The sequence below is a fragment of the Corvus brachyrhynchos genome, unplaced genomic scaffold (genome assembly GCF_000691975.1).
Source record: "Corvus brachyrhynchos isolate BGI_N302 unplaced genomic scaffold, ASM69197v1 scaffold90, whole genome shotgun sequence".
Classification (NCBI taxonomy): domain Eukaryota; kingdom Metazoa; phylum Chordata; class Aves; order Passeriformes; family Corvidae; genus Corvus; species Corvus brachyrhynchos.
Window position 1 is genome coordinate 4,857,227 of NW_008236932.1, and position 12,781 is coordinate 4,870,007.

Sequence of the window (12,781 nt, forward strand, 5' to 3'; positions counted from 1 at the left end):
GGGAGCTCGGCCCTGTCTTCTTGTCACCTCCAAAACCCTTTCTCAGTGACTCTGGGAAAGCACACGATCAGCTGGTCTTTGGAGAAGCCTATGGAACTTCAAAAAAAGCGGGTTTCTTCCCTTGCTTTTCCTGTCCTGGGATAGAGCTGGTTCTTACCTGTGAAGGATTAATAGCAAGATAACATATGACTCAGCCAAATGAGAGGGCCTTTGGTTACCCTGAAATAGTACTTGGCAGTCGTCAGAGAGGAAGGGCAGAAGAAATACTTTGAGCATATTTGAGCACTGTTGGCTTTCAGTACTAAGGCATTTTTGTGTAATGTTTCTTAGGGGTTTTTTGGTTTTTTTTTGTTGTTTTGTTTGTTTGTTGGGGTTTTTTTTGTTGTTGTGAGCTTCTGTATGTAACAACATCCTAATTCTGCTCTTTGTTAGGTGTTACTGGAACTAGGCTGAGTGGAATAAGGTGTATTATAATGGTGGGGATGTCCCTTATGTAGCCAAGATCCATGGTGGAGTAAAGGAGGATCTTGATCCTGTACTGATCCTAGAACTGGAGGACCCAAATGCCAAGCTATTTGTTCCATTGACAACTGGGATAAATTGCTGTAAGGACAGTGAAAGCTCTCACTGCTGCTGTCATCTAAGAGATTCTGTTGTTAATTTTACGAGAACGTGATTCCCCTTGGTGAAACCAGTCAGTGTGAGATCTCTTCCGTGTAACTCCTTGGCTTTTATCTGTGTGTAATCTAGCTTTCCAGGCTCCAAATCTGATCCTGCAAAAAATTGGTCCTCAGCCATGTGCCTGTTGCTACACAGCCCTTTCTGTTAAGCTGCGCTAAAAAGACAAATGTCCCTAGACTGAGATTCACATTAATAATTACATAATGTCATTCAGGTTATTTGACCACTGCATCCTTCAAAAATGAGGGAGTTTTATTGGTTGGGTTAGAAATCTTTTTTCTTTGGGTGGGGGGAGGAATATATTTTTGGAAATTCTTTTTTGTTTAGTTTGGTTTTTTTTCCTGGTACCTCTGTCACTGAATAGAAAGTACTGTAATCTTAAATGAAAAATAATTAAAGGTAATGGAAAAAAGATTAACTTAATGTAGAGAGGGAAACTAAGCCTCTATGTGGGCTTGCCATCTTTTGATATATTCAAATAGTTAAATTTCAGCATATTTGGAAATAAATACTTTCTTTTATAGGATGATTGCTAGTCCTAAAATAACAATAATAATTACCATTAGTTTTAGACTGAAAAACGAAGTCTGCTTGCTTTATATTTACACGGCTGTAGGAAGCTTTCATCTATAGCCCCAGTCAAACACAGAAACTCTGTGTAAATGCTGTGGAAGGGATGCTTATCATTTTAGAGGACAAGTTGTTTGATGGCAGCGTAAGATACGGCAGTTTAAAAAATAATGCAAAATCAGTAAATTGGCCCTAATGCCATAAGAGTTCAGATGCAAGAGAGACAAGTTAGTCTTGAGTGATAGTAGTCATCCATTCAAATGGAGAACCTGTGCCTGGCATATTCCAAATTATTTGATTTCTGGTGTACTATTCAAGCTTTCACATAAGCTTTTCTATAAAATGAAAGGATTGGATGGGAAAAAACCATAATATATCCCTTTTCCAACAGGCCTTCCTAGCCTTTTCCAGTCAGATCTTGTAAAACAGCCTGGTGAATGGCCTGTTTGTACAAATGCTCCCTTAAGTTTTTTGGCTGTAGGCACACAATGGGTTACTGGTAGAGACAGGAATAGCACCAGCAAATCCTGACTCACTGTTTGCTGCTATAATCATACTAGATATATTTTCTCCCAGAGTCTAATACCATTTGAACAGGAATTTGACTCCTATTTTAGTAGTTGCACAGCAGATGAGAACTTTATTCTTTCTTCTGCATGTGGAATAATGCAGAAGCAATTGCTTAGTTCTAGAGAGACAAAAGGGTGTGTTAGAGCTTTTGCTTTAGCAGGAACCTGCCCCTAAAACTACCCCTGCCATCCAGGAGGTGAAGTTGAAATGCTTTTGTGCGCAGGACTCTTTATTTGATGTAGGGCCCTTTGGAGAAAATGTGGGGGGATGCTTGTGCATGTAATGGTGCTACAGAGTTCAGGTAATAGAGGAGGGTTTCTGGGGTTTTTGTCTGATTTACTGAAACAGTTGTAGAAATTATTTATATTGTAGGAGTTCCACCAATCTGTCAAACAGATACTTCTCAGGAAAGTGAAGATTCATGCATAGAATTTTGCTGTCCCATGCTCTGCTCTGTTTTGAAGAGGACTCTTTTTAGTTCCTCAGATGTTTTGTGGCTATCAGTCAAACTATGAAGTACAGCTAGTTTGACATGTCTTAGCCCCAGCAGTTTCTTGAGTCAGTTTTCATTAAAGGAAGGGTGTGTGTTTTACTTGATACTCTGCTACACAAATATGCATTGCTGAGGGGTCTGTGTGGAATACCTGGTGTTGCTGTGCATAATGTCTGTAAATGCCAGAGGGAGCTGATTCGAAATGTAACTGTGCTTGGCTGAACTGAGAGATTTCTGTAATAAAAATACAGATGAACAGTGGCATTTTCCTTTTCTTTAAAAATTAAAATAATGAGGGTAAACCCTTTGAATTCTTGGCTTTATTGAGGTAGCTATTTCACTGTTTATCCATATTTTTATCCTTTTTGTGTCTTTCTCTCAGTTCTCTTAGATGAACTCCATGTTAATACACCAAATGGAAGGAAAGGGTACATTGTGTCTGTGAGCAGGCTGTGGGGTTTTCCTGTTACCCTGGGTGATTGCAAGGTCAGTTCTGAAGTAACAAAACCTAAAATAACTCTGACCCTTTTATGGATGGTGTTGCAGGATTTGAAAGTTAGTGTCTCATTGTCAGTGTGGCATTTTGTAGAATTTTTATCCATTATCTGTGTTTGGAAAGCGATTTCTTTATTTTTTGTCTTTGCAAGGTTGTTATGTGCTGAAACCTGTATACCTCTTGTAGTCTTAAATGGAGATTGGAAAGAACCAGAAGTGAAACATGCATTTTCTCACAGATAGGTAGCTGCATTGCCATGGTAACTTGGGAATTGCAGGTTCCAAATACACCATGTCAGTTCACACAAATTAGACACTGCTATTGGAAATAGGGATACAAAGATATATCTTGTTTTTCTGCCCCTTTGTTTCTTTTACAAAAGGAGATGTCATCTTCGTATGCAATGCCTGTTGTTCAGTTCTCCATATTTATCTTTGTCTTCTTGTAAACACCTTTTTTTCCTGAACAAAGTGCCACAAAATTGGCATTTTATGTGGAAGTACTACACAGCAGCATGAAAAGAAGTGGTTGTGCCAGAATACATGAATAACTGTTTCAAATTCTTCATGGACTTAGTTGTATGTATTTTAAAAGTAAAACTAGTTACTGATTTTTTTTTACTCATGCACCTTATTCTTTGTTGTGTTATGTTTTTCAATCCATAGTAAAATGCTAACTGTCATAGCTGTGGCATACATATGATGTTTCAAAGACTAGTTTTCAGTTGCTAAGGCTTTTTCCAAACAGTTTTTGTCCTTTCCACCCCCCTCCTACCCTCCTTGGTATGTAGTAAAGCAAGTTAGACATCTTGCTTTACTTATTTTTACTATCAGATAAGCTCCTAAAATTGCAACTGTGCAGTTTCTTAGTTGGCAGTAGGGGCTGTAAAATCAGAGAGAAGATTTTAGCTTTGTACTTAAAAACTTTGGAAATGCACGATGTGGGTAAGTGAGACCAGTTGCAAGCAAACTGTCTTGTTTGATGTCTGGTGCATAGTGGTCTGCTTGCTGGCTGAGGCTGAGTGGAGGCTGTGAAGAGACATAAAGAATGAAAAGACACTTTCCCCATGCCAGCCAGGAGGTCTGCAGCACACAGAGATAGGACACAGCATCTGAGACCCAGATACTTCATCCACAGTTACTTTCCTGGGCCGTTGTGTGTGGTGCTTTAAATCTCCGGTGTTTATGCTTTCCTGTAATGAGTGCTGTCAGCTTGAAAAATGGTCTTAATTGTTAGTAGAATAAAAACCGTGGAGGAAATGTTTGATGTACAATACTTGGGAGGTTTTATAGCTCTTTGTTTTCCTGTCCCACTGCTATGGATACAGTCTGCATCAGCAGCATGGGCGAGTGCTCTGACAAACTCCTGACCAGTTTCTTAACTTCATCCAGATGGCCAGTATCCTTGAATTTGCTGAAGAGTCTTGTCATGATTATGGTTAAGGGAAGAACATATGATGACAGTATTAGGGCTTAACTGACTTTGCAGCGGAGGTATGAGAAAAGTAACAAATTTGTCTCACAGGCAGCGTAAAGAAGTAGGTAGCTTTTTGTCCTCCTTATCTCTTACTATTATTGTTGGTACTATTACTGTGTCCGCCGTTCTGGTTGCTGCTGCTTGAAACAAGAGAATAATGGAGGAAGCTGGAAATGGGGCAGGCGCTTGTAATTCAGTGCATTGCTACATTTCCTGAGTGCACATGCAAGAGGGTTTCTCTGCCTTTCAGAAGGTGTGTGTGTAGTCCGGTGACTACCAACAAATGGCTTTAGAACTAACTTCAGTTGTGTTTCCTTACACTTGTGTCTGATCTGTTGCTATGGGAAAGAACGTGTTGAGAAGGTTCTTAGGTTGATTTCCTTGAGGATGATGGATCTGCAGTTTTCTCCTGGAGTTCTAGGTCCAAGGGGAAAGATTTGATAGGTTTTATTCACTGAGTTATTTCAACTGCTTGGTGTGACTTCAGTAGTCCCTTACTGCCTGTCAAGACACCAAGGAAGTCCTGGAATGGGGGATCATTGGGATGGGGGAAGGATGGCACGAAAAGGAAGGTGGAAAGAAATCAAATGTCACGATTTTTTAAAAGCTTGGAATATGAGGTAAGTGTCACGAAGCCATTGACTAGCTGACAACCTCAGTGGTCTGTGAAATCTGTCTGAAATGAGATTGACTCGTGTCTCAGTTTACACTATAGATGCTGTAGAGTTTTGGCTTGTAATTTCCTTGAGAGTAAAATTTTGTAGTGCTCTGTCCATTCAGCTCATATTTGCTCAGCAGAAAATGAAATCTTGGAAGTATGTTTAATGTATGTTTATGTTAAGTCTGCTTCTGACAGAGGAGGAATGGTGCTATGAATGCAGGGATAGCACAGGTTTTTAAAATAGGACAGTAAAGGCTTCTGAAGCTAAATCATCATAGGTTTGCTGGTTAGAGCTGCATTTGCATTTCAACATCCCTTTTGATCGCTTTGGTTCTAACCATATCCATTCACCTCAGTCTTTACCGCTGCCCTATACCAGTGCCTTTTTTCTTTTTTTTTTTTCCCCACTGTGGTCCTTTACAGCCAGCTTGATGATCCTTCTCTGCTGAAGGAGGTCTCTCCTTGGTCTCCCTCTAATCTCAGCTTGCTATAGATCACTTTAGATTAGCCTTTGGAGAAATTATTTCCTCCTTGTAGGATGTCTTAAGACCTTTAGCCCTTCAAAAGCATCGGGTCATTGCTTCCTTGCTGCATGTGGGTCTGGCCTTCATTGCTGCAGGATGAAAAACAGATGCTCCTGATCCTGTGCACAAAGTCTTCGTACTCCAGCCGTTGGGAATGCTGCTGTTGCTGGGGAGGCTTTGCTTTGCTTCTGGTGTAGCTGTTGGGGCAGCTGCATTCTGGCACTTAAAATAAGGACTTTTAACCTTTTTTATTAAAAAAAATGGTCCCCAACCATCAGCTTCTGTTGACAGAAGATTGTGGTGTAATTTGTTTTCTTGAAACGATTTTTTGTTTGTTCCTTTCTGGGTTTGGGGAGTAGATCAGCTGGCCAGAGGAAGGTGAATTAAAACACTCCAGCCGCTTCGTAGAGCAATAATAGCATCACAACAGCATGTCCTGCATTTCACGCTTGTGCTCTTACTCCTATTGATGATAGTGCCATCTTTTTGAAAACAGATCAGCTAATTATAACAAACAAGTAACTGGTTCAGCCAACATTAGTTCAGATTTTCTGGGAGACCTAAGTGCCCTAATGGACCAGCGCTGGACCAGTTAGCCTGTGTCAAGATGTTGTATGAATACTCCTGTAACCCAAACCTGTGAGTGTCAAATTTACCCTGTAACAGTAGTCTTGAGCTTCAGAAGAATTGATTTTTCACTCTAGCTTGTTTCTTGTGCTTTCAGGTGTGTGAACTGTACCTGCAAAGGCAGCCTTAATTACTTCTGTCTTTGCTAGGAGTGGTCTCCATGTACTTGTGAAGGCTAGTACTGGAAGCTATCAGGCTGGTTTCTACCATAACTGGTTTTCTCAGAGTTAAAAATCTGTGATGAGTGCTGTTGAGATATGAGTACTCTAATAACATTGTGCAGCATTTCTTGTAAGTCCATTAGGGGATGTTCAGAAAAAGCTTTCTTGCTACAGGAATTTTGAGTTTCGGTTTCTCTTTTTCTTTTTTTTTTTTTAATTAATTGCAGATCAACTGGAGCGTGTGTTCTTGCGTCTTGGCCATGCAGAAACAGATGAGCAGTTACAGAACATTATTTCCAAATTCCTACCCCCTGTTCTCCTCAAGCTGTCCAGCACACAGGAAGGAGTTCGCAAAAAGGTAAGGGTTCAGTTTACCATAAAGATACATTATCCTGATCAGGGAGAAGGAGATGCCCATGATGTATCATGATTTGCTATTCTTGGATGTTCTCTGTGGAGAAAACTACTCTTTGAGGAAAAATTATTGTGACCCTAATAGAGAATTGGTTCATTACACCTGTTAGAGTTTAAACAAAACAGTCAGTGCTTGTGTTAGCACAGGCTTTGCAGATGTGTGGAGGCTGCAGTTGTTTCCACTTGAGGCCAGCTAGCTCTGACAGAGTTAGCCTTGGGATCAAGGCTTGCTGCCATAGGGACAGTTGCCCTTGGCTTCCAGGGCTGTTGTGCTTCCTCCTGACTTAGGGCACATGTGAAGCAAGCTTGCTTCTATGCACAGAATAGCATGAAGCCTTACTGATGTCATTCACTTGGTTGATAACTGGAATAAGAGCAAGAACCAACTAATTTTGAGAATGGAATGTGGTGCCTATCTGAAAAAATTCAGTTCCCTGGTACAGAAGACAGCTTTATCACAGCATTTATTCAGGTACCTTAATGTGTACCTGAGTGACTAAAACTCTTTGGTTTTTGCCTGTAACCAGGCATAGGAGAAAGCCAAAGCAGTTTTAGAGGTGGAATTTAATGTGTAACTGGGGAATTCAGTTCCCTGCATTAGGTTTTAGGTCTGGTAATAGGAGTAAACTGGAACATTTTGGAGCAGAGTGCAGATGAAGTGTTGGGGGTTAGTGGTGGAAAAGAAACTTTTCATAAATCCATGTGTCTTGTTGAAATAGGGAAATAATCAGAATGTCACTGCATTTATAAGTAGATTTCAGAGCCTGCAAGTAACTGTAACATAGATCTTTTTTTAACAAAATTCTGCCCAAAACATGGTCCTAAGAGTGATTACATTGAAGTGGATCCATAGATGTCAGGCCATTCCACTATGCTGAGGGACAGATAGATACTCCAACTCAGATGGGGTGTTCTTCTGAATACCTGCTTACCATGTGTGCTTGAAGTTGTGAAGAAAGGCATTTAATCAGCTGGTGAAATTTCTGAGGGTATTTTTGTATGATTTTTTTTCTCTAAGCTGGAATGTGTTGTCAGTTATTTTGGAGTGTTGGAAGATTCAGGAAAGGGGGAGGACTAGTCTTTTGAAAATTAAATTTAAGAGGCCTCTTGACATCACAGAGCATACTTAGGGTGTATTGTTGTAGTAGTAGTACGGTTAGTAGTTATTACATTAAAGTGAATAATGAAATAAAATGCATTTCTTCTTCCTTTCAGGTGTTTAAACTATTAATTTTCATCCACACCAGATGATAATAATATAAGGAATTATAGCACTTCCATGTACTTCTTGATATTTGTCAAATTCATTGCAGCTGTGTAGATCACCCTGAATTCTGCCCTTGCCATGTCAGTGAAGGGCATTTGACTTTTTCAGTATTCTGTTTGTTTTCTTAATAAATTCAAAATGTAGCAAGAAGGCCCTGTATATGTTAAATTTCTTTTATTTGATATTTTTCACATAGCAAAATAATTTCAGTGAGACAAAGAGACTGTCAATTTTTTATTCTAAAAGGTATCAGTGAACATTTACTGTGTAGTGTATAACCTGCAAGTAAATCTCTTCAATGTGCATGTTGCCCTTTTCCATAACTTACATTGGAACTGAGCTTGTCAATCTTCTTGCTCTTACACTTTGTTAATGTGGTGGGAAAACATGCTAAGAATTCTGCTGCCTTTTCAAATATCTAACTTTCCATTGCTGGTTTTTGCCTAGTGGATAACTAAAAATGTGCCTGTTGTTCAACACCAGCTTAAATCACATTAAGGCAATGTAAGCAAAGTGAAAACATGTATTTTTTAACATGAGCACTCAGGTAATTGGAAAGCTGATCTACTAATGCTAATAAATGAAATAGAATGGAAGGAGAAAGGCAAACTCTTTATTAACCCAGTGACTATCTACAGGCAGTGACAAAACTGACACCCCATGTCATATCCCTCTCCTGCAGTGATTGTTGTGGTTAAAAACCCATAAACCCACCACCACCAACAATAAAAAAAGTGTGCCAATATAATTAACTATGGTTTAAAAATTTTAATTGAATTGACAGTGTAGCTTTTGATAGTATAGACATGAGCAAACAAGAACATTTGTTGTGAGTATACTGCTAAGTGTAGAGCATTACAGTTGTTAAAGGACTTCTTTCACCCAACTTTAGAAGCATAGTTTGGTTCACAAGTACACCAGAAGGATTGACAATGTTCTAATTTTACTTTGACTCCCCAGACTAACTTTGTCCTCAAGCTTGTACTTACTGCTAGAATGAAAAGGGGAAATTAAATTTAATTTTTCTTCCTGTTGCCTTAATGTATTCCTTTGTTGGTTTTATTGCTGCCCTTCAATTTATGATTATTAGGTCACTATTGCTGCAACATTCAGTAATTTGAACTCATTGCCCTCATACATTTTCAGATCTAGGATGTAGTCTAACTATGGGGATAAACTTGTAATGCCTATACCTTCTTAATCCATTTATGCTGAAGAAGTAATCCCTTTTCAGGCCACAGTTTGGCAAATGGGTTAAATTTTACTCTAGGATGTCTTCTACAAAAACAGTTATCTTAGTGGTGTCACACAAAGAACTAGTAATCCAGGGTAAATTCAACTCTGCTTCTTCAGATGAGCTCCAAGAGGTATTTTTACAATGGCAGCCTTTGTGCCAGACTGGATACCATTGTCGCTTTAAATGCAGCCCATGTGAGGCCAGCAAAACCAAAAGAAGTCAAAAGTGCAGATGTTTGCATGAGTCAGGTCTGAAGAGTGCTGCTGATGAGATCCTTAGTGCACTTATTTGACATTAATGATTAGAGAAGCAGGATATGAGCTAAACCCTAACACATACCCAAATCCAGCCATGTCTTTTTTTACCAGCCAGCATTGGTAATTTGAACATGTTTCTCAAGTTCTGTCTTAGTATCTCCTACCCTTTCTCAAAGAGATCTCTGCAGACAGGGTTTTTTCCTCTCTAAAATACTATGAATTTGTAATGGTTGCAATAAATTTACAGCAGCAAAATTTGATAGCTGTCAGTGTTACTTAGTTTGTCAGTTTCTCTCTGATTTCAATCACATTCTTGCAGTCAGCTCTGCCGTTTCTCTGAATTATAGCTCGACATTTTTTTGTTTGATACCTTGTCAGGGAGTAGATGTAAAGATGGTGTCCAAGACTCTGCTCATATGCAGCTCAGCATACATACGGTTCTGCAGTTTCTATTACAAACTTCAGTGACAGCAGTTTTAGCTGCTTTTTCAGCATACTCTGACCAAGGCAGTGATCAAAAACACAGGACACCCTGTCTTTTTGACTTGAATTGCTTGAAGTCAACCTGAACCTAGGATGAGCTCTGACTGGTTTTACTGGAACTGAACTCACTTCATCTAACATCACTTCCATTGTTTTGCACCACCTTCTTTGGGAATCTGATAAAGTTTGCAAGCAAGATGCAGATGTTCAGTGTGATTTCTCAGAATGGATAGTTGTTCCAGAGTAGAGATTGTAGTTTTTCAGTTTCCTGCATTCAGTTATGATACCTCCTTCAGGGGATTTACAAATGACACTTTGCTGATGCTAAGAAACCGCTTAATGTGATTGTAGAATCATGGGATAATTCACTTTGGAGGGGACCTTAGGAGGTCTCCAGGCCAATCTCCTGTTTAAAACAGTCCATTACAAGCTCTGTTCAGGATGAAGGTTAAGGTTTTATTGAAATGGGTCTTGAAAAACGTCTGAGGATAAAGACCGTACAAACCCTCTGGGCCCCAACTTCACTACTTGATAGTCTTCATCATGAGGGAATACCATGGTGCACCTCTCTTGCTTCAATGCACTCTGGCCACAGTTTCAGCTACTGTCTGTCAGAGCCCAGGGCCATCCCGCTCGAGCAGCTGCCTGTTCCCATTGGCATTGCTGCAGGGGCTCTGCCTGCCCAGGCAGGGCTGCACATCACTTCTGCTTGACATTCACAGCACTCCTGTTGGCTTCTCCTCTTGTTTGAAGGATTTCAATTCTGTAATGTTCTGCTCCAAAAAGTTCTCATACGCTTATTTGGTAATTTTATTATGGGTGGGGATTTTTTTTTTTGTTGTTGTTGTTGGTTTTTTTTTTGTTTTTTTTTTTGTTTTTTTGTTCTGTTTTGTGAATTGGAGTTATTCTGCAGCTCAATACAGAGCAGCAATGCAGATTTCCAAACCAGAGTCAGTTTTGACAGGTAGTAAGCAAACTGTGGAAAGAACTGGTCATCTTCAGTAATCCTTTCTTTCTGATATTTCTGTTGATGGATGTTATTGATTGTGTGTGGTTTGGGACTTGTGTGTTTGTCGTAACAGTGGCTTGAGACCTGTTGGAGTGGTTTCAAGATAATACTATAAGTGATGGCTGCTGTTTCCTTATGGATTAAATAATCAGTTAGATCAGGCCTGATTTGCTTATACTAAGCCTGCCTAATGGACTGAGCTTGATGACTGAAGCACAAAGTAGTAACGTTAATGGTGGTTCTTTCAATTTTTTTTTCTTTTTTCTCCCTGTCAGGTCATGGAGCTGCTGGTTCATCTGAATAAGCGCATTAAGAGTCGACCCAAAATACAGCTTCCAGTAGAGACATTGCTAGTTCAATATCAAGATCCTTCTGCAGTGTCCTTTGTCACTGTAAGTGGCTGTTCTTCTGAAACTGTTTGCTGCTTTACTTTAGGAAGAAGAATATTCTTTAAAGTCCTGTATTTAGCTCTGTCAGTTTTCCTAGCAAGTTTGTAATTGTTATGAGGTTGATGTTTTAAGAGCTTTTTTTGTACTCAGTTTTATAGTCTAGCGTGGGTGAAGCTTAGTTTCATAAAGCATTTTGCTGTTCAAGTACTGACAGTTACTCTTGATATGTCATGATTGCATGCATTGTCACTGCTTGTATTGTAAAGGTGTTCATTGGTGAAAGCTGCATTTTGCAAGCAGCTATCAATCCTTGTCTTGATATCTCCAGGATAAGAGTTTTACTTAAAACACCTTTATCTCTTTAAACACATGAGGTCCTGTATTTCCATGTGGTTTTAGGATCAGGACCTTATCTGAGCAAGAAAAGGTGAAAAAATGTTATTTTATAGACAGGGAAACTTTCATAGATTATTTCATTTCATCTAATTTAAAAAGTGAAAGTTTTTAAATGTATTTCTGAAACTATGAAATGGTTTGCATTTCAGTTTTGGTAGATCTGTTGAAAATCATCATTATGAAACAGAAGTGATTAACTCACAGGGAAACTTTGTACTTCCTTGTTTTACTCTTCAGTCTTGTTTGTAGCTTAAATTGAAAACATAACATCTTAGAAATGTATGGAGAAATATTTAGACTTTAAACAGCAGTGACATACATAAAAGTAATCTTAGATTGTCCTAAGCAAGTGGCATTATCTGGAATTCACTTTTTAGAAATGACCAAGATTTCTGGAGTGCCTGTGTTTTGTAGAGCAAAACAAACTATCTTGTTTAAAGACATACTTGACAAACTCTGCATTTGGCTGGACTTGGCAAAAATGTATTTTCATTAGTGTATCTCAGCGATGCACATTGCTTTGTGTCGTAAGGCTTCATAGCATTTTAACTAAAGTGCCATCTACAAAGTAGTGCAGTGCACTACAGCACTCCTCTTCAGCACTTCTTTCAGCCAGATTGTGGAACACAACTCTTATCTCTGCAGTTCTTGTCTGGATTTAGATGAACAGGATAACAGTTAAATAGTCCAGTGTTCACTATTGCTGTGCTGTGCTCTCCTGTCACTGGACTCTTAACTGCATGTGCAGCTTTTAAATATGGTGATTTAGAAATATGTTTTCAAGAGAAATTTTGTCTATGCTGCTATCTTGGTATCTGTTCAATATTGTTTTCTATTTTATTTCAGAAATAGGTAAGAGAGATCATTACATTTGCTTTCTTTTAAGCTGTTGCTTAGTTGCAACTGCTTTTGGTGAAATTGGCAATGGAAAAGGAAAACCAGAGAGGTTTTTTTTCATTGTTTTTTTCTGCATTTTAAAGTCGAGGCCCAGCAAGACCTACTCTGAGTAGTCCTTGCTGAGTCTCCGCTTTAATGGTTGTCAGTCTGATAAATCTTAGACAAGAAATTGG

At 39.1% G+C, this 12,781-nt stretch overlaps 1 protein-coding gene across 1 annotated transcript in view; it reads left to right on the plus strand.

The window, feature by feature from the left end:
* Nucleotides 1–4,901: 4,901 nt before the first annotated feature.
* The window catches only part of KIAA0368 (KIAA0368 ortholog), a 52,075-nt gene continuing 44,195 nt past the window's right edge, over nt 4,902–12,781 (plus strand). The window contains exons 1-4 of the mRNA XM_017728279.1: nt 4,902–4,906; nt 5,968–6,062; nt 6,487–6,617; nt 11,202–11,318. Coding sequence (XP_017583768.1) covers nt 4,902–4,906; nt 5,968–6,062; nt 6,487–6,617; nt 11,202–11,318 — 348 coding nt within the window. The remainder of the gene's footprint in view (nt 4,907–5,967; nt 6,063–6,486; nt 6,618–11,201; nt 11,319–12,781) is intronic.